This window comes from Diabrotica undecimpunctata, chromosome 7 (assembly GCF_040954645.1).
Source record: "Diabrotica undecimpunctata isolate CICGRU chromosome 7, icDiaUnde3, whole genome shotgun sequence".
NCBI lineage: Eukaryota > Metazoa > Arthropoda > Insecta > Coleoptera > Chrysomelidae > Diabrotica > Diabrotica undecimpunctata.
In genome coordinates this window covers 25,833,008-25,855,290 of record NC_092809.1, presented here as the reverse complement: position 1 = coordinate 25,855,290, position 22,283 = coordinate 25,833,008, and the positions used below count along the sequence as shown (strand labels likewise).

At 32.1% G+C, this 22,283-nt stretch overlaps 1 protein-coding gene across 1 annotated transcript; it reads left to right on the top strand.

The window, feature by feature from the left end:
• Positions 1 to 3,176: 3,176 nt before the first annotated feature.
• Positions 3,177 to 21,830, top strand: LOC140445092 (ribosome biogenesis protein BOP1 homolog). Its single transcript, XM_072536908.1, has 7 exons — positions 3,177 to 3,363; positions 3,505 to 3,976; positions 7,892 to 8,100; positions 10,255 to 10,531; positions 11,945 to 12,256; positions 17,436 to 17,663; positions 20,995 to 21,830. Exons 1-7 carry the CDS (start codon positions 3,277 to 3,279, stop codon positions 21,789 to 21,791), a joined length of 2,382 nt encoding a protein of 793 aa, XP_072393009.1. The 5' UTR covers positions 3,177 to 3,276; the 3' UTR covers positions 21,792 to 21,830.
• Positions 21,831 to 22,283: the final 453 nt, after the last annotated feature.

Genomic DNA, 22,283 nt, shown 5'->3' with positions numbered 1-22,283 from the left:
TTGTGTAATAATTAGAAAACTGTAATTATCATTATATTGAAAATTTTAGAATTATATTGATTAAATTAATAACCAAAAACATTTGTTATTATTAATAATATAAATTTTATGAAATAACTCTTGCAAGTCTAATATTGCACAAAATAATAATTTTAATTAAATAGATTAAATAATTGTACGCAACTGATACCGGAATACTTCAAATTTTATTGACATTTCAGCGTGTGGCAAAAGTGTATAAAGTGTTGCCGCTTTTTTAGAGTAAGAATTTTGTTTATGTTTTGATTTCTTACACAATTTGGTCATAATATAATACATATTAATAAATTATATTTATAAATACATATTAAATTTATACTAATAACTTTAAAATCTAATTATTGTTGTGTATTGTGATTGTGCTATGCCAAAACAAATAAATAGTCTGTAGAAAGCTGATAAGCTTTCATATAAGAGATAATTTTGAACAAGAAATAATGGCGGGACGTCTTTACTATTAGAGCCCTAAAAGAGGTAAGTTTAAAATTTAGAATATATAATTTTGTATTAAAATGTTTTCTTATGTATTTTAATGTGTTGCAGTAGTCTTAAAACTAAATGTATTTACTGTTAATATAATAGTTTGACAAATAGTTGACATTTTAAAAATTCCTCACTTACTAACTATTCTGATGTTTTGGCAACGCTGTAGGGTTCTGACGTCGTAAATCTTGAATGACGTGCAAGCATTTTAATGTGAAAAATGCTATATAGTTCGTCCCAAACCCTTCTTTCAGTGCGTCATAGTTGATCGCATTCTCTCTAACACATTAAGCTAGAAGTGACAGAAAAAAACGTGAGTCTGTGATTATTATACATAGAACTTAGAAAATTATTTATCGTAAAGCTAATTCTACTTACGGATGTATAATTGGTTTGAGTTTAGAATAAGCTAAATAGATATCCAATCAATGATGCGCATAAATATAATTTGACGCAGAAGGTCTCGATCTTGACAGTACTTTCACAACGTCAACTGATAAAATAATTGTCATTCCAGGTTAGTATTATCAGACATTTTACAGTGAAAATTTAATTTTGTATTTATTGTCATAAAAATATTTTAAATATGCCGAGATATATCGAGAAAAAACAAAGACTAATATTAAAATTATTAAATAATTTTCAATTAGAAAAAGAGGGATTACGATTCTGCAACTGTCAAATTTAACTAAAATGACATCCAATAATTCTCGACATTCTTAAAACCCTATATTATGTCAAAATTAGTGACGCACTGAAAGAAGGGTTTGGGTCAGACTGTACATCATGAAGTTAGATACATAGACATATACAGTCACGAGAGGCTAATTCGCCCAAGTGATGCCGACGTTGCCAAATGGTAATGTGTTGGTCTTCTGTCAGTCACAACCACAAGGCAATGTGAAATCACTGTGAAATGTGAAGGTATGTGATTTCATTTGAAAAAAAAAACAGACTTTGAAAACTGGAAATGAGAAATCGAACTTGCAAACAATTGCTCTGACATTTTAAAAAGTAAATGTAACAGTACCACTGTAGAAATACTTTATTTTAATTGTAATAGAAGTAAATCAAATATGTTAAAATATTTAACTGAATAATTAAATATTCATAGATTTTCTTTATAAGTTATGTCCCAAAAAATACAACAAAGATCTAGATTACAAAAGGGTCAAAGATCACGTAAGATAGCAATTCATGTACAAGTACAATTAAAGTAATTATAGGAAACAACACAATTCTTGTAGAATGGCAAAAACATCATTATGGTCATACCAGAGAATTTCTTTAGTCATAGTTTTGATTCACAACATATTAATTTAGAAAAGAAAGATAAGAACATAATAGGTTCAAAGCTAATAATCTGAGTCCCACAGCGAAGGTAAAAAAATTGTCTTTCTTTTTTTTCTGACTTACAAAATTCTCTCCGAGTGTATTAAACATTTATTTCTGGTCGTTTTAAAATTCTAGAAACTAAAAAGACATATTGATTCACAAATCAGATTTTTTCCATAAAAAAGAAGAGAGTGCAAGTAAACTCCAGTCTTATGAGATCTATTAAACAAGAACTCAGCGATATTAATGAAAATTTATAACATTCCAATGAGGAATCATTTTTTATATTTAAATCTATATAGCCATCACGACATGAGTATATCAATATTAAATACTTATATATACATTTTCTAAAATGTGGAATTTTTATTGTGTTGCAACTTGCAAATTAAAATTTCTTAAATAGAATTGTTGTGTAGTTTTTATGTACGAATGTATTAATTTAATATACTAATTATATTTTGCAACAGTTGCTTTAAAATAATAAAAAAATGTACAATTAATTCTAGAGTCAAACAGAAACGTTAGGAAAATATTGACCTTTTCCTTATAATAACAAATAATAACATCGTAACCATCAATATAAAAATTTTACAAGTGAAGTTTTGTTTTACATAAAGTATGTATTCCTTGCTATTAACGAATCAAATACTCAAAGTATTTATTTCTTTTAAAAAATAACTACAAAAATATTTCATTCTTTTATTAACAGGGAAGACTTCATTCAAAACAATGAAGACTTTATTCAAAACAAATCAATATTTTGAATAGTCTTCATAAAAATTTTTCATTTTGATGGTTAAGATGTGTTTCCCGAAAGAGGATATACGCGTAATACGCCTCCATTATTTAAAAATCGCGCTAAAATCTAGGTAAAGAAAATCTGGCAACGTCGGCATCGCTTGGGTTAATTAGCTTCTCGTTATACAGTCCATCTAATTTACTTACCGTTTCACGTCATTATCATTGACAGACTAAATTAGATGAAGTATATAAAATTTTTAAGGAATAATTCCCAGGAGTTGGCTGTATACCACATAATTAAAATCCCAAGACAGAACATGTAATTCGGTGAATATCAAAGCCTATAAATTAAGCTTCATTAGATTCTCTCTTTTGTCTTTTTGGTCGATGGCATTCTCATTATTATTTATTCTGTACTTGCAGTAAAAAAAAACCTTATCATGTAAGTGTAAACATGGAAATATTTTTATTGTCTAAGGTCTAAGTTGGTATGAAAATCGAGAATCTCAAATTTAAAAAGAAAAGAAGAACTTACTGTCTACTGTCTCTGTGCATAGACATATTAAAATGACTATGGTCTATGGTTGTGTGGTTCTGTGGTTTACCATGTTAACATTAACCTAAATATTTCAAACTTAAAAGTCTCACATGTACTGAAATGCAAAATCTATTAAAATGGGAAAAGATCAAGAAGTAAAATCACACTCAAAAAGGAAAATAAATGAAGCTACTGAGCCAACACAATTAAGTTCTAAAGATGAGGTATGCAATGTTTTTTTTTATTAGGTCTATACATTAATGAGATTAGGATTAAATATTAATTATAGTTTAAGGTAAAACGACTATAATAAATTTGGATCATTTATAATGATTTGGAATATATATACACACAACTTTTTTTAGGACCTGCTAAATATTATAAATAGTGAAGATGATAGTACAGATGAAGATATGGAGTATTCTGAGAATGAAGATTCAGATGAAGAAGGTTCCAATGAAGAAGACAGTGACGGAACAGGAGAAGAAAGTGACGAAGATGAAGATGAAAATGATGATAGTGAAGTAAATGAAGATAATAGTGATGATACATTTGAGGATAGTGATTCTGAGAATAGTGATTATTTAGATGAAGATACTGAAGATGATAGTGAAGGTATAGATGGAGACGATAGAAAACATAATGGTATCATACATGAAGCTTCAACTGAAATAAAAAAGAATGAAAAGAAAATACTACAATCTAGTGAAAAAGCAGTTAAAACAAAAGGGGATACTGTCAATGAATATGCAGAACATGATACATCAGATGAAGAAGATGTGAGAAACACTGTTGGAAATATACCCATAAATTGGTATGATGAATATAAACATTTAGGTAAGACACCAAGATTTATATAAAATTTTGATTGTTAATTACTTTTAGATATCTCTTTTTCTATTTTCTCTACAAAAAAAAACCACTAACCCTACAATGTGCAATTTTTTATTATCAATGAAAAAAATTATAGGAGGATACATTAACTGATTATAAGTAAGGGGAAAAATAGTAAAAAAATCAACTGCCAAAATTTTGTTTATAATTTGATATTTAATTAGCCATGCATATATGCATCATTGCGTACAAAGGAGCACAACATAAAGAAGTAAGGTGAAAGTAACTAAGATTTGTGAAAGGTTTTGAAGCAGTTGTTGTTTTTGTTTAAGCACAAAGCTGTATTATTACACTTTTCACACACTACAAAAGTTTGATTCCCACACACAGGATTCATCCAGCGTAGCTGTGTATTGTTCCAAATGGGAAAATGATTTTGGTTGTCCAATCTGACATCCTGAGGTGACAAGGGAGCTTTTTTTTTTCTTTTGAGATTGATTTGTTGTTGTAAGTCAGATAGTCGTCCTCTTTTCGTTGTATGTTGTGAGCTAATGTAACTGTATTACTATCTCTACAGAAAACATTACTTATTGATTATACTCAACATCAGATATCGTAATCGTTACTTCATTGGTGCCACACTGATTTAAATATTTGTCCAACATATGCGCAGAAATAGGTACAGATATATTTGTAGACTGTCCAGTTTCATCCTCATCATCACTAAAATCGTCTAATTAATCTTCACTGCCACAGGGTATGTTTACTAATAAATCAAGTAAACCATCATTGTCTAATTCATTAAACCGAATTGTTTTATGTCCATCTTTATATAAAAGAGACATCTACAACAAAAAATAATAATATCAATGAAATTATCATTTTTGCTAACTTATCATATAATGTTCCGACTCTTATTTTTTATGTGCAATTATGTATCCGAAAGCACAGTGAGTTAAATATGAATCGATTGTTTTTTTTTCTAATTACAAAAAAAGCAAATATGTTCTTGATTTATTATATCAACTAACACTATTTTATTAAAGTTACAAATAGCTCAGTAATTTATTTGTACTCATCCTGGTAAGAATTAACAAGTTATTAGCAAAATAAACCACCACAAAAGCACAAATAGTGTAACCACGTGAACTAATCCCTTTACACTGAATAACTAAGATTAGTGTGCAGTCCACGATATTCTAGGTCTGTTTGCCAGATGGACGGTTAATACATAATTCAATGAAGTTGTCTTCTAAGCTTAAAATTTATTACAGGGTACTGTGGAAGCCAAAATACAAGGTGATGCAAATATACATCGCTGCGCATTGTAGGGTTAAATTAGAATATGCCTTCAACAACTAAATGACAGTTGTGATGTTGCAAATTGCAGAGCTTTTCTTTAGCAGATTATGGTTAATTTACTTGTTAATTTTAGATATATAATATAATATGGAATCATGATTTGTGAAATGATTTTATCTGTATGACTGTTATGAGTCATAGTATATCATAATAATACATAATGCTATCAGCATTAGTAAGATGTGTTTATCTTTTACTGAATTTCTTCTAACATACCATCTGACTGTGGAGGGGAATACTTCTCTCTTGCCTTATCTATAATGATCTCTTGACCTGACTAGCAGATGTTTCTGGTTAGTTACTGATGTATTTTTTCAAATAAAGATGCAATGTTATATTGTTACATTGAATATCTTTAGCATCTTGTAGTTCCTTGCATTTATTGCATTTTTAACTCAACCAGCATTTTCCTAAAAAAAAAAATGGATAAGAATATGAGACAAAGAGGACCTATATCCCCATGGATTGCAAAATGAAAATAGTTATTTTCAGGTTACAAGTGAAGCAGTAACATCTCCAGAAGATGCCAACCCCTAGTGTTGGCGAAACGTTGAGAACTAATCTCATAAGACAACGGCCTAACAGCCCGAACAAACAGTTTAACAAGTTAGATGATGGCTGTGAAAGCCTAACGCAGTTTATCAGGACAGTTGATATTATTTTGTTAGCAAAATGTGTTGTGTCCAGCAAATCCAGTTTTACTTCCTACCATTACTTTGACTCCATCAGTTACAATGCAGGAATATTTATTGAATCCTCCATAATCAGATGTATCGTATGGCTCTTCGGATACAGTCGGCACACGCCACATGTGCAAGGTTGGATCTTCCTATGTGGCGTTTACAGTATCAGATTGGTCAGTACTTTTGTCCAGACACAAAGAAAAAAACATGCATTTTTTAATTGTGTCATACAACTTTTTAGAAACATATTCATCCATATGTTGTACATGTCTCGCAATTGTTTGTTGAGATACTGCAACTGTTTTGAACTTCTTGGCGATTTTTGGTTGATTAAATTGTTGTACCATTTTAATAGCACAATTCTTCTGCGATTTTGATAGCACAATTCTTCTGCCATTTTGATAGCACAATTCTTTATAAGGAGTACATCACTAAATGGTTTTTTTGCTTTGGCAATTTCCATTTCTACTTCATAAGAAGCTGCAAGACTACAGTTTTGATCACTATTTGACTTTGAAAAAATTTGTTTGTTGTTTCAGTTTCTTCTTATGTTCTGCAATTATGGTGGTTCTAGACTCGCCAGTATATGGTGTGTATGGCAGTATAACTTTTTCTCATGCAACAAAGTATAATGACGTTTTATATTATATTCTTTGGAACTGATAGAACTTGCATACACACAAGGCACTGTAGTTTATTATTATTCTTTGTGATCAAATAGTCGGTTTCCCATCGGCCATTATATGCTTGCTGTTTGTCTGCTATTTTTCTTTTTTGAGAAGGCGTCGTTGGTTCCATTCAACTATTTATTTCAAACTTCTCACTTTTGGTCACTTCTCTCTCATAAAAGCTAATCATGTCTACAAATATCAATAGATTGAATAGATATCAAGTGTCTGACCGCTATAATACCATTCGCATTTTTTTTTAGAGAGATATTTTTCTGCCTACTGTGTTTATTTTTATATAACATAGATTTACGTATATTCTAGATTCGCGCGCCACAACAAATATCCTCGCGGGCCGTGGGCCTCGCTTTGAACAGCCCTGATCTAGCCGATCAACACCTCCCATTGTATTATAGTTAATGATGACTTTCAGTTTAGAAATAGAATTTCCTTCTCTATCCCTTTTTCTTCCTTCTTCAACATTTTCTTTACAATTCAGATGCAAAATGCAGTATGTATCTGTTTTTTTTTTCTTGATTATTATGTCGGCCAACTGAGGGGTTGTATAAAAATTATAGTGAAATAAATTTAATAAGATGAAAAATGTATATTATGTACATACCTACTGATTATTGTATACAAAATTCACTTTCCAAACAATTATGATGAAAATAAGGCACACAATAGTTCTAAGAGTAAAAAAAACGCTAATTCGCTTCAGATACACTAATGCTTTTTATAAAAACAAAATTTTGAATCCCCATCAATTATCAATGGTTCCGACTGCAAGTTATTAGATAAATAAATATCATTTTACAGTGACTTAACACTGATTGTGCAATAAAAAAAGGTATTTAGGTTCGGCTATTTAGGTATTTATTTGTTTCTATACAAATACCCGATTCACAGGGCTTGAAAAATTTTAATTTAAATTTAATGGTCGCCCATCTTTCATCCGAGCATGTGCAAAATTACCAGTATTAAGGGCGATCATGTACTTGTAGGAATTCCTAACTTTATAGGAATGTTAATTTTTTCATTATATGATTCTCGTTTACATAATTAATGATTTTTACCATTACCACAGTTTTTAATTTTGTGATATTAGTATCACCAACAATATGATTTGTCTTAATCCTGTGTAAGGATTTATTAAGATGAATGCCAAATAAATATGAAACTAATTCTTATGCATATTTTTGTAGGATATGATTGGGATGGTAACCAAATATTAAAACCAGAAACAGGAGATCAGCTTGATGCCTTCTTGAAAAAAATGGAAGATCCTGACTTTTGGAGAACTGTTAAAGATCCACAGACAGGCCAAGATGTCGTACTTAGTGAAGATGACATTAATTTAATCAAGAGAATTAAAGCTCAAAAAATACCTGATGTGACCTTTGATGAATATGCTGTAAGATATTCTATCCTTAATTGCAAATTTAATTCTATTCAATTTTTAAAAAGGTGTCTAAAATGCCATTTATGTTAAAATTGAATATATATTCGTAGAAAGCTTGTATACTAAATTTAAATTTAAAAATTTAACTAAAAGTATTGGCAAACTGCAGTGATTTTTGAGATTTGGGTCAATGGTCTAGATCAATACAAAGATCTATATCAGTGGTCTGGTACAACAAATCCTGGAATTCAGTATCAATTGCATTGCAGAGCTCATGCATTACAACATCTGATCAAGATTGTGTTGAAGATTATCGCAATCTTCTGTATTATTGATAATTGTGTAGAACCTTAAATTGTCCACAAAAAGAAAATGTGAACTGTGCTGGAAGCAGTGGTGTATATCATTTATGAATTTGTTAAATAACAGGTACCCCAAATGAGAACCCTGGGGTATTCTTGAATGAACCTTAATCTCACTGGAAACAAAATCCCTGATATGCACCATCTGAACTCGGTCAATCAAGTATGTTCTCAGCTATCCAAGAAGTGGAACATCACCATTTTTTAAGTTTAAATATTAAAATATGGTTGACCCGATCAAAGGCTTTTTAGAAATCAGTGTATAGTGCATGTACCCTACAGCCCCTCTCCAAGGCCTTCCTCAGGAAGTCCACAAGCACTAGTATATTATATTCGGTGGATCTGCTATTTCGAAATCCAAATTGTTTATTTACTAGCTGTTTTTCAAGTGAAGCTTTAAGATAGTCATTCGCAAAACATTCAAATATTTTTGGTATTACACTAATTATACTAATGGGCCTGTAATTATTCACCAATGAATTATCTCCCGCTTTAAAAATAGGTGTTAAGAAACCATTTTTCCAGCATTCTGTATATTCACCCTTATTTAAGGATAGATTAAAAATGTGAAAAGAGGTCTAGATAATATAAAACAACAATTCTTGAGAAAGCTGGGAGGCAATCCATCAGGACCAGGACTCTTATTGGTATCCAGTTTTGATAATTTTAAATAAATAACATATAGTTATGTTAAAACCAGTCAAGTTAGTAACCAGTGAAGGTGAATCACTAGGTATGACACATATTTAAGTGGAATAGACTGTAGAAAAATATTCTGCAAAAAGATTTACAATATCTGGTCCGTGACTGGATTCAACACCACCATACTTCAACACAGCGAGTAAGGAGGGCTTTCCCCTCCGTGTATTCACAAACAACCAAAACCTCTTCAAATTATTTTTTGGTGATAATTCTGTTAAATAAATATGATATCTGTAGCCTCCAGCTTTTAACAATTTACAGTTAGTGCTCAGCTAAGAAAAAGTCTGATGATCCAGAAGTGATTTAGATAAAAGATATTTTTTGTGAGCTTTCTTTTTCTCAACCATCAGGTCCTCCAACTCTGAAGAGAACCAAGAAGGGAATCTAATTTAATAGTTTATTTGCCTGCTGGCTGAATTAAATTATATATTGCCTTTATTAGATCTTATCAATGACATATTTAGAATATTTTGTTCAACCTCAGGTACTGCATTTAAAAATAAATGTGCTGTCGAAATTTTGTGGAAATTCCCAATATTTCCGGTTTCCCAATATGTCTACATAGGCATACTATGTATATCATATAATCACTTTCCCTATATTTATTTTATTTTGAGAGTTATTATCTGTTAGTATTTCATTTATTACCATATCTTGTTCCTTACTAGTGAATTCATAAAATTGTTCATCTTCATCATTCTGGCTTTACAACCCTGCTTGGGTCCTAACCTTTTCAAGAATTTCTCTCCAGTCGTCCCTATCCATCGCCTTCCTCCGCCAAGCATGTATTCCTATATTTCTCATGTCTTCATCGATGTTATTCATAAAATTGTTCACTTATTTCCCTGTGAATTTTTAATAGCTGATTTTTCCTCTTATATATTTTTACCTATCGTATGGATTTTTATTATTTTCTCCACTCTTTCGCATATCGCAATTCACAAAAAGTCACTCCCAGAATAATCACTAGAACCATACTTCAGCAAAACCAATACCTAACTGTGTTTTTATTATTGTATTGGTCTTGTTTATTTTGTTTGTAAATTGGTATCATTAAATTACATTAAGTTAGGCTTAGCCCATTATCAGCATATTTTTTTAGCCTTGGATAGAGTGGTTTACAAGCGAAGTGGAGCAAATGCCAATAAGAAAGTTTCCAGAGCATAAAAGATCATTCCTTCCTAGTAAGCATGAAGCAAAACAAGTATCAAAGTTAGTTCATGCTTTAAAGATGGGTTGGATAAAAACTAGGGCAGAACAGGAGAAACTTAGAGCTAAAAAAGAGCCTCAGTTTTATATGTTATGGCAGACTGATGATCAAGCAGAAGAAATGAGAAGAATATATAAACATATATCAGCTCCAAGACGTTTATTGCCAGGTATGATATATTTATAAATTACTTGAGAACTTATAATCATGTAAATGTAGTAACAATGTAACCATTGTTTTATTAAGATGCTTTTTCCTAATAATATTTTATAATTTATATCTACAATATTTTGTGATAATCGGTGTGATTCTCTTAAGAGAGATATAGTTGCGACCGCACCACGGTCTGGGCCCCGCAGTCCATGAAGTTCGAGTTTCGTTTCTGAAAGACGGATGCGATCTACTCAAGTACTCTCAGTTTGCTACCATACCCGCCGTTCCACCCACTGCAGATTACGCCGAGCCTGCGGCCTTAAGGCAACGGCGGCCGGCATAGGAAGGTGGTATCACTACTTGGATTGTATTTCCAGGAGGAACTTAACTACTAAACACTACATGATTGATCTCTGGTCTAGGCGCATTAACCGCCGCACGTCTCTCGTGTTGACAAGAGACTCTTGCGCAGCGGGCGGGATTCGAAGCCTGAAAACCCAAGTAAATCCAGACCCCATACCCTCTCAAGGAATCCGTGTCAACTAAATGAATTTTGACATCGATCAATCCACCTGCTAGGGTGAAGTCCATGGGCCCCTGAACGTAGATAACTCAACAAGTCCCGATTTGGGTAGAGTAGGACGCGTGTGAGTTTTATCTAACGTCCAGGAGGTAATCTCTCGTATTCTAGACAGAACCAATGCCCCTAAGAGTCCGCCTCCAGCTGAGCGTGGCCCGGTAACCATACCGTTGGGCTCCACTCTCCCCCATACTTATAATTGTGTAAATGTAGTAACAATGTGAAAGGCTTTCTTTCAGTTGCTCGTCCTCAATATTACTTTATAATTTTTGTGTACAAGGTTTTTTGATTATCAGTGTGATTCATATCTTTATTTGTTAAATGTTTAATTAACTGCAGTTACTCGACTTTTTTATTTTCATTTAAGGTATTGCATATGTTCAAAGATTTTTGTTAACTGCTTTTGTGCCGTAGTATTTTATATTTTGACATAATGAATTCCAGTCGTCTGTTATAAACTATATCGTTTCTACAAACGTTTGTCTTCTAGGTAAATATTTTTTTTGTATAAATGGAATTCAACTACATTTCTCCTTATCCATCTTTCTACCTGTCTTCATGTAGTTGATTATCATGAGTTAGATGAGGTACTAGCAGCCTGGAGTGCACTTGTTGTAGTTTTTGATGCAACAAACAGGAGAACATATTTTGTACTCCAGTTTTTACTAAATGATTTTTGTTTAAACCAAATTTTTTAGATATTAAATACATAAATATACAAACATCTGAAGAAGTAACTAAAAGTTGAAAAATAAAATTTTTAAAAATATATAAAGCTAAACCATATACTAATTTTTATTTATCTGATCATTTTTATGAATTTTACTTAATCCAGTGTACTTAATACAGGTCATGCTGAGAGTTACAATCCACCACCAGAATATCTATTTGATGAAAAAGAACTTAAACAATGGAATAAGTTAAAAAATGCACCTTGGAAACGAAAGCTGCATTTTATACCTCAAAAATACGACTCTTTAAGAAAAGTTCCAGCATATCCTCGGTTTATCAAAGAGAGATTCTTAAGATGCTTAGATCTCTACTTATGCCCTAGAACTATAAAAATGAAACTGAATATTGAACCAGAATCACTTGTACCAAAATTACCGAGTCCAAAAGATTTACAACCATTTCCCACGGTTCTTGCTCTGGAATATAAAGGTAAGACTTTTTATTACAAAATTAGATTATATATATATATATATATATATATATATATATATATATATATATATATATATATATATATATATATATATATATATATATATATATATATATAGTAGAGTCGATTAGCCGAACTAATTGGGGGACATGGGTGTTCAGAAAATCGGTTGTTCCAGATAATCGGACTGTATTGATATAACCATACATATTTATCCACGGATGAATCAAAGCCGTATTTACATACCTACATATGTATTTATATCGTTAATGACAAATAGGAATTTAAAAAAAAAGTGCAGTCTTTGCAACAAAACATATTCTAGGTAAATATTGACGAAAATTGAAAATTTTTTAAGCGTTAATTACTAAGATTTAAAAAATATTAAATTCTCGTCTACCGAAGCAAATCTAGCCCTTTACGAGCGGTTAGGTCACGTAGTTTTTTAAGGACAGGTCTTATTCATTCCAACATCGATGAATTGGGGCGTTATCACGAAGCAATAATATTTATTCTCGTTTGTTATTTTTTAATTGATGGACTTTAACGGTTTTAAAAGTTTCTATAAACCATTCCGTGAAAATTGTATTGTTCATCCAAGCACTCTTTTACGAAGGGTGAACGATAGGAATCGCAGACATATTAATGTGTTTAAAACAAAGTGATTTCTTGCTGTCACTAATGACAAGCATGGGCACTTAGTGGCTGTCAATCGTATTAGCACAAGCTAAGACAGTGATATGATCCTGGCTTATTTTAGGTCCAGGTGCTGCTAATTCATGACGTGATGCAAAAGTTTTTTGTGGCAAAGCTTTCCAATTGAGTCCAGTTTCATCTGCATTGTAAACGTTTTGGAGGGCGTAATTTTCTTCCTAAAGTAACTCCCTTAATTTAATTTAGAATTAATCTGCTGCTGATAAATCGGCACAGTTTTGATTCTTGTATTCGAAGCTCACTAATGCCATGTTTCGAGTTAAATCGTTTTACCCAGCCTGTGCTTGCTTGAAAATTTGAAAGCTGCCTGGAATATTTTTTTACTAAACCACTTGTATGCAGAATTATATAAATCCGTGTTTAAGGCAAGTTTCATAGTTTTAAGGCCCATGGATTCGTCTGAAGAATCAAGCTGGGACATAAAGTTACTTATGCTCGTCCTTTGACGTCAGTCGGGAGTTTGGATAAGCGCGGTTGATAGAAGTTCGGATAAGCGGTCGTCCGATTGATAGAAGTTCGGATAAGCTGTCGTTCAGTTGATAGACGTTCGGATAAGCGGTCGTTCGGTTAATAGGCGTTCGGATAATCGACGCTCTACTGTATATATGTATACAGGGTGATTGATTAGTGTGAGGAAGCTTAGTAGATCTGTTATAATTAAAATTACAAAAAAGTTATTGACAAAAATTGTATGCAGCTTTAAACTCCACATTTTAAAATTAGTTAAATCTTACAGGATGTTCCATAAGATGGTGGCAGACCAAACTTATGTTTTTTTAAATGGAACACCCTGTATTTTATTTTAAATTTGAAATCTTTGAAATTTTTACTATAACAGATCTACTGAGCTTCCTCACACTAATCAATCACCCGGTATATTTACATATATATATATATATATATATATATATATATATATATATATATATATATATATATATATATATATATATATATACAGGGTGAGTCATGAGGAACTTTACATACTGGGGTAATCTTCTGGGGTGCTGCAGTAGATAGCTCAACTGTCTTTATAGTCCAAAAAAAGGCAGTCTGTGTGATCTTAGGATTGAAGGCAGGAGAATCCTGTAGAGGCCGATTCAAATCACTCAATATACTCACTTTCTCAGCCATCTATATATTTGAATGTATTATGTTCCTTTTTAAAAATTTTTCTTTGTATTGTCACCTGCTTCCCAATCATGAATATAATACAAGAAGCCTTAATTTGAATTTGCCACTTCACAGATTGTCTATAACAGAGAGAAGTCCTTTGTATGCGTATGTTAAATTTTATAATAGTCTACCATCTGACATTCAACAGGAAACGCACTATAGAGCTTTTAAAAGAAAGGTTTTTCAACACCTAGTTGACATTGAGCCCTACACTGTGGCGGAGTACCTGGCCTATCCTTCTCCTTGATCAGCATATTTAATTTGTAATGTTAATATATTTTAAATGTGTAATGTCAATAGATTATATATATATATATATATATATATATATATATATATATATATATATATATATATATATATATATATATATATATATATATATATATATATATATATATATATATATATATATATATTTTAATCTGTAATGAATAATGTGACGTTATTTGCTCAATTATGTTTAAAAATTTATGCAAATAAAAATTTACTCTACTCTACTCTACTTCTACCATATGTAGAGTCCCTCAGGGAGCATATCATGTGGCCACTAAAAAATGTCAACTCCTCTTCTTTATTAATTAACAGGGTGATTTGTGTAATTGACCATTTATTTCATTTTACTGTAGTGTTTATACGGCTCATTTGATTTTTTTAATTTTTGCATGATACAGTACACTACTATCAAGCATTCGACTGGTATTAGCTAAACTAAAAAATTCCAGGACTGGCTTTGGAAAAATTAATTTAGGGATTCGTATTAAATATTACACCCTGTATATATTTTTTTTAAAATGCAATAAGTGATTTTCAAACTACATAAATAGCCAATAAAAACGACATATGCGACAATGTTGTCGCACTTTTATTAAATTTTTAGTGAAAGATCAAATCTTGCCAAAAATAGAACAACCATAATGAAGTATCAAATTATAAGGTAATTAATTTAAACAAATGTTATAAATTTCAAACATTTTATTTGAAATGATAAACTGAGTCACTGCACAACAAAAAACAGTAACTACTAACAATAACGAAGAACAATTAAAAAAAAACTAAAAATATGTACATAGTTATGATAAACCCATAAATCCCATAAATTAGAACTGGAAAAGATACAATAATGGTAACAAAATAAAAATAATTCAAAATAGATTTTCGAAATGGAACCCTGCAGCCTGTACACATTTTTGTTGCCGAATTGTTAATTGACGTATTGAATTACAGATACTCTGGGGATCGTTTCTAATAGTATTACAACAATGTATAATTCTATCAATTAATTGTTGTCGGTTATTAATATTCACTGCGTAAACTAGTTGCTTCAATCGTCCCCAAATATGGTAATCAACGGGATTGAAATCAGGGGATCTTGAAGGCCACGAAATAGGACCCGCACGCCCTATCCACCTGTTGCCATAAACATTATTGAGATGTTGTCTCACTGCCAGTAAAAAGTGTGGGGGTGTCCCATCATGCTGAAAATACATCCCTCGGATAGCAACGTTCGCGTTGGCAAGCAAATTCGGCAAAATATTTTGTAGAAAGTTCAAATAGACCTGCCCTGTTAAAGGACCATCAAAAAAGTGAGGACCTACTAATTGGTTATTTATGACACCAATCCACACATTAACCGAAAACCTTAACTGAGAACGACGTTCTCGAATAGCATGGGGATTTTCTTCTGCCCACACATGTGAATTTCGTGAATTATTTATCCCGTCTCTGGTAAATTGGGCTTCATCTGTAAATAGTGTCCTGTATAGCGTTGGTCGATTATTGTTAATCCATCTACAAAATTCCAACCTATCGATCTCATCTCCAGCATGTAGTCGCTGAACCATTTGAATGTGATATGGGTATAGATTATTTTTTTGTAAGACTCTACTTACTTTTGATTGAGTAACATTGAGTTCTCGACTTACTTGTCTAGTGTTTATTGTAGGGTTCATAGTAACGGCGTCCATAATGTCATCTTCCTGCGCTTCATCTACATGTCGCTCTGTTGTTCCACTAGGAAAAGTGCCATTTTCTCGCAAATAATTAAAAACTGACCCAAATGTTGGATGACTGGAAGTTCGACGATTAGGAAATCTCCTGCGATATTCTCTACTAGCAGCCCTACCATTCCCATTACAGAATCCATAAACAAATATTATGTCTGCATATTCTGTGGTCGAAAACTGATGTGGCATTTTGAACGAAAGTAACAAAAGCTCTACCAAAACCAACACAATGTACTTAACGTAGATATGACAGAAGAAATATGTATTCTTGTACACATAAATAACAATTGATAATGACAATAATGACAATGGGTATAAAATATCAAGAAACGTCAAACGGTCAACGCCAACCTTCATTTTAAACTTTTTTAGATTTATTTTTATTTAGTACAGTTGATGCAATGTATTATTATTTGACATAAAATTTTAATCATTTACAATCAACAAAAACTAACACATACAAGAGGTTTGACTTTTTAATCAATTTAATTTATTATTTATCGAAAATAATGCCCCAATACGATCTATGAGTAAAAATTTAAAATTGAAAAACAATTGATTCTATCATAGAGATAATACAAAGTGACAGTAAAGATGTTAATTTTCTACGTATTAGATTATGTTGTAGGAACTCATTTTAATTTAAATGTTTGAAATTTATAACATTTGTTTAAATTAATACCTTATAATTTGATACTTCATTATGGTTGTTCTATTTTTGGTAAGATTTGATCGTTCACTAAAAATTTAATAAAAGTGCGACAACATTGTCGCATATGTCGTTTTCATTGGCTATTTATGTAGTTTGAAAATCACTTATTGCATTTTAAAAAAAAATTATACAGGGTGTAATATTTAATACGAATCCCTAAATTAATTTTTCTAAAGCCAGTCCTGCAATTTTTTAGTTTAGCTAATACCAGTCGAATGCTTGATAGTAGTGTACTGTATCATGCAAAAATTAAAAAAATCAAATGAGCCGTATAAACACTACAGTAAAATGAAATAAATGGTCAATTACACAAATCATCCTGTTAATTAATAAAGAAGAGGAGTTGAAATTTTTTAGTGGCCACATGATATGCTCCCTGAGGGACTCTACATATGGTAGAAGTATGTAAAGTTCCTCATGACTCACCCTGTATATATATATATATATATATATATTATATATATATATATACATATATATATATATATATATATATATATATATATATATATATATATATATATATATATTGAGATTTAAACAAATTATATATTTAACAACTTCTAGGTCACACTGATATGGTAAGAACTATAAGCTTGGATAAAACAGGGCAATACCTACTTAGTGGCTCAGATGATTTCACTGTGAAGATATGGGAAGTTAATACTGGCAGATGTCTAAAAACAATAAAAACTGATAATATTGTCAGGTCCGTTGAATGGTGTCCAAACGCTGCATTATCACTCATCTTAGTTGCATCTGGACAGGAGGTTATGATAATCAATCCCAATGTTGGTAAGTGGATATTATATCGATTTTACTATTTTATTTTTGAAAATACTATAATACCCATAATCAAAGTAGGGGGCGTACAAGTATTAAGTTACGCAATTTTTGAAGATTTTTGACACCTCTCCCCCACCCCATGTAACGCACCGTAACATTTTACAAGACCCACTCCTCTTACCTAAACTTTATATAACACCCAAGTAACCATTTTTACCTAAAAGAAACAATTATGTTGCGATAATTATCTTATTGTTTTAATCGTATTTGCGATAGTAATAAATAAAACAAGAGATTTCTAACTCGCAATAATGAAGTTTTACTGCTAATCTTACAATTTTTTACGTTTTCCTTACTTCATTCCTACATACATTTTTGGCTTTATTCTTTATGGTTCTTCTCATGTATTCTTGTATTTTAACTTTTTTAGTAATAAACTCATAAACTAATATATTTATTTCTGCATTTGGCAATACCATTAGAAACGGAAATGTAACTGAAATAAAACATTTTATTCAAATTAACATCGTATTCTTAACAAAAATTAGAAATGAAATCACGAGGTAGGTATCGTCTTCTGTCTATTCTTGAGCCATGATATCTGCCTTCCAATTCCTCAGCTGTCCTTGATTTTATCGTTCATGATAAGCTGAAATATTCTCTACCGATGTTCTCGAAGAATATGCCCTAGGTATGAAATGTTTTATATTATAACAATTTTCAATAATATATGACATGAGCGGCATTTGCCGCTCGATACAATCGATCGTATTAGAATTCAGAGTCAAGGTCTCGGTGCTATGTAACAATAATGATATAATATAGCATTTGATCATTCTTTGAGGTTTAAGCTGTGGTCACAGAAAAATGATTTCATTTTTCGAAACGTTGTGTTAGCTGCTTCAATTCTGCACTTGATCTATTTACTTGAATCTAGTTGGTCTGCAATGTAGCATCCCAAATATTTAAAGTTAATAAGTGAAATCATAAATTTTGACCTAGAAAGATTCATAGAAACGTAGATCTGTACCATCAATGACTTTGGTTCTGGATATGTTCAAAAACGTTCCAGGCTTTACTCTATCGAAAGCCTTTTCGTAATCGATGAAAGCCACATAAATATCTACGTTAGTCGCGGAATTTTTTGGAGAAGTATATTTAAACTAAAAACTGCCTCACTGGTACCCAGCGCATTCCTAAATGCACTGGGGGGGGGGGGGGTCTGGAATCTTCAAAAGACATCTCAGTCCAGGACGCCGACTGACTAACCTTAGTGCAGGATTCGTTCTTCGTACTGCCGGCGATAGTTCCCGAGGTACTTTAAAATGCCCTCTCGTCGCCGAGTCTACGCCGAACGCTTACCTGCTAAACCAGACCCTCCTCTGTCATCCAGCGATCCGGAAGCGGAATGGCCGCTGTAAGGCAGGCATCACTTCCAAATCACTAACTTCATTTATTCTCCATTCATCCACATTCACACTCCATTCATCCACATCCGCACTCAATTCATCAGCAAGTAGGCTCCCTGTCTCGTTCCAGGTAGCTCGTAGAAGACCCTCATCGCTCCTAGTATGACATCACTCCCAGACGGGCATTTCCTCCTTCCCAACAGTCTGACTCACGCATTCTAACTCATAGTCTGACCCACTTTTCTAGTTTCAACTTCCAGCATCTTTCCCTCTTACCTTTGCCGTTGCTCCGGCTGTCTTTCTTCCTCTTCTTTTTTCTTGATCACTGCACGGATATTGTTGTGTATGCTAGTCCAACCTGCTTTATTTTCAATCATTCTTTCAATCATTTCCCTCACTGTAACAAAATTCACACCTGTCTCTCTTACCATTCTGTTACTTTCTACTACCCATCTGTTGCAATCTAACATCGTATGTCACTGTGTCCTAGTGTCCACAGTATAGGCATTCATCTGTGTCAGCCTTTCCGAACCTAGAGAGGTGGGCCCTAAAACACCCGTGTCCTGTGAGCACCTGCGTCAGGAAATAATCCAGTCGCCTGTGGCCACAGTCCACCCAATCTCTTATGTTCGGGATCAGCATTTTCATCCACTGTGCCACATCCTCTGTGTTGTTCCATTCTTCTTGCCATCTTTCAATTGACCTTTCACTTTCCTGTCTTCTCTCAGCCATAGTAAGGTTTGGGCCTCTTCTCTCATAGAGAGCTGTTTTCTTTCCACCGCTAAAACATGCAACGGAACACATCCAGTGATGGTCCACAAGACTGCTGCAGACACATTCCTGATGGCTTATCATACTAATTAGTCTGTATTCGTCGCATCTTTCAGGCATGTACTATACCATGTTCTGACCATATGGGGCATCCTTAGTTTCATAATTATAAAATATATCATTGTATAAAAATCTAAATTCCGGCTCACTAAAACCACCTTCAGCTATTTTTGTACAGATCCTGACCTGATGATTAGCAGTTATTAAAAAATATCCATCACCAGATTGAACACTTGTGCCTATACAACCACACTTCACACACTTTTTTACCAATCCAATATTTTTGGAACATAAAGTATATGTCAGCTGTTTATTTCTAGTATATATATATATATATATATATATATATATATATATATATATATATATATATATTAGTTAAATAATTATCGTTATAGATATCATATTATTTGTTCGTGGTATGTTGTGATCCACATATCATTTATTGTTCTTCATATCTCTGTAGAATTTTTCATCCCTTAATTTCTAATATGTTATCTTCACCTTATATATTGTCCATAATTTCTGCAAGAACAATTTCCACAAGAGTCACAGACCTAATTACTATTCTGTGTAGATATCATTCTTGATTTTATCATTTAAAAGTATCTGTTCACTTCCACTTCTGTTGATTATTCTACTGTTAATTGGACTGTTTTTATCATTTTTATTTGGAAATTGTTTTTCCATCAGTAATAGAGTCAGTTACTGTTAAAAAAACCGTCAGCTGCCGCTCTGTCGCTTTTCAATAAAATGTATTTTAATTTATCTTCCTTTATTTTCATCTCTCTTTTTTTGCAGCATTTTCTAGTCCCCGAAGTGTATCCTTTATTTCCTTCTCTGATATCGCTATTAGGGACAGGTCGTCGACAGTCGACATACCCTAGACATTGTTATTTTTTATTAGATCGTTTCTTCTCAATGAATGTGATTTTCTTTTAAAGCGTTTTCCAATGTTAAAAGGAGTGATATATTTTTTCTCTCCCTCTTTTTTCATTCCCCTGTTTGTCTATGTTCTTTGTCTATGTTTTTAAAAAATAACTAAACTACAATTATATTTAGATCTGATACAGGAAATGAAAAACATGTTTTTGTTTTAGGTGATTTTGTAGTAAACAGCAAAACAGATACAGTTCTGCAAGAAGTACCACAATCGGATGTGGTTATTCCAGAACGAGTCCGCACTGCTGTGCAATGGTCTGAACCTGACGATGAACAATATAAACGTGGTATTAGGTTAAATTTAAAACACTTTAAAGATGTTTCTCAAGTGTCATGGCACGGAAAGGGAGATTATTTTGCAACAGTTATGCCAGAAGGACAAAATCGTTCTGTTATTATATCACAAATATCCAAACGAAGATCACAACTACCATTCACAAAATCCAAGGGTCTTGTGCAATGCGTTCTTTTCCATCCTACAAAACCTTTCCTCTTCGTAGCAACACAAAGGCACGTTAGAATTTATGATTTAGTTAAACAAACTATGCTGAAAAAATTATTAACCAATTCTAAATGGATATCATGTATGGCCATTCATCCCTTGGGAGATAATCTTCTGGTAGGAACTTATGATAGGAAAATGTTGTGGTTTGATTTAGATTTGAGCACAAAACCATACCAGACCTTACGACTACATGGTACAGCAGTAAGAGGAGTTGCTTTCCACAAACATTATCCACTTTTTGCTTCTGGCTCAGATGATCGAAGTCTTATAGTGTCTCACGGGATGGTTTATAATGACCTGCTACAGAATCCATTAATAGTTCCTTTAAAACGATTACAAGATCACGATTCGTTTAATGATTTTGGAATATTTGAAGTGCAGTTCCATCCGTTGCAACCATGGGTGTTTTCATCAGGTGCAGATAGTACTATTAAATTATATTCTAATTAAATTGTAATATTTTTTTACGTAAAATACTGTTATAAATATTGCGATGTGTTTTCATTATTTTTATCAACAATTGTCCTGTATACCGGCGCAATAGTGATACTAGATGCCATAGGTATTAGAATATTTAAATATTGTGTTAATATGGGATTAAGCCACAATTATTGGTTCTAACAAAAATTAAATTTTTAACTGTTTGACGTTTTGATTTCCACTTCGGAAATCGTTCTGAAAAAAGATTTGTTATTAGGTTATGTCCTTTCAAAATTGAAATACTTGGCCTCGATATTTTAGGCAACAACATGTAAATGGCTGAAAAGATCTGAGACTGGTGTTTTTACCCTAGAAATATCAAATTTTGACTGTTCTTATATTTTTATAAACAGTATCGTAATTGTAATTGTGGAACGTAAATTGTACAATGTAGATTTGTGCATTGTGTGTTGCATATGTATAAGATTGTGATTATATTTGGTTATTTTATATCTGCTATAC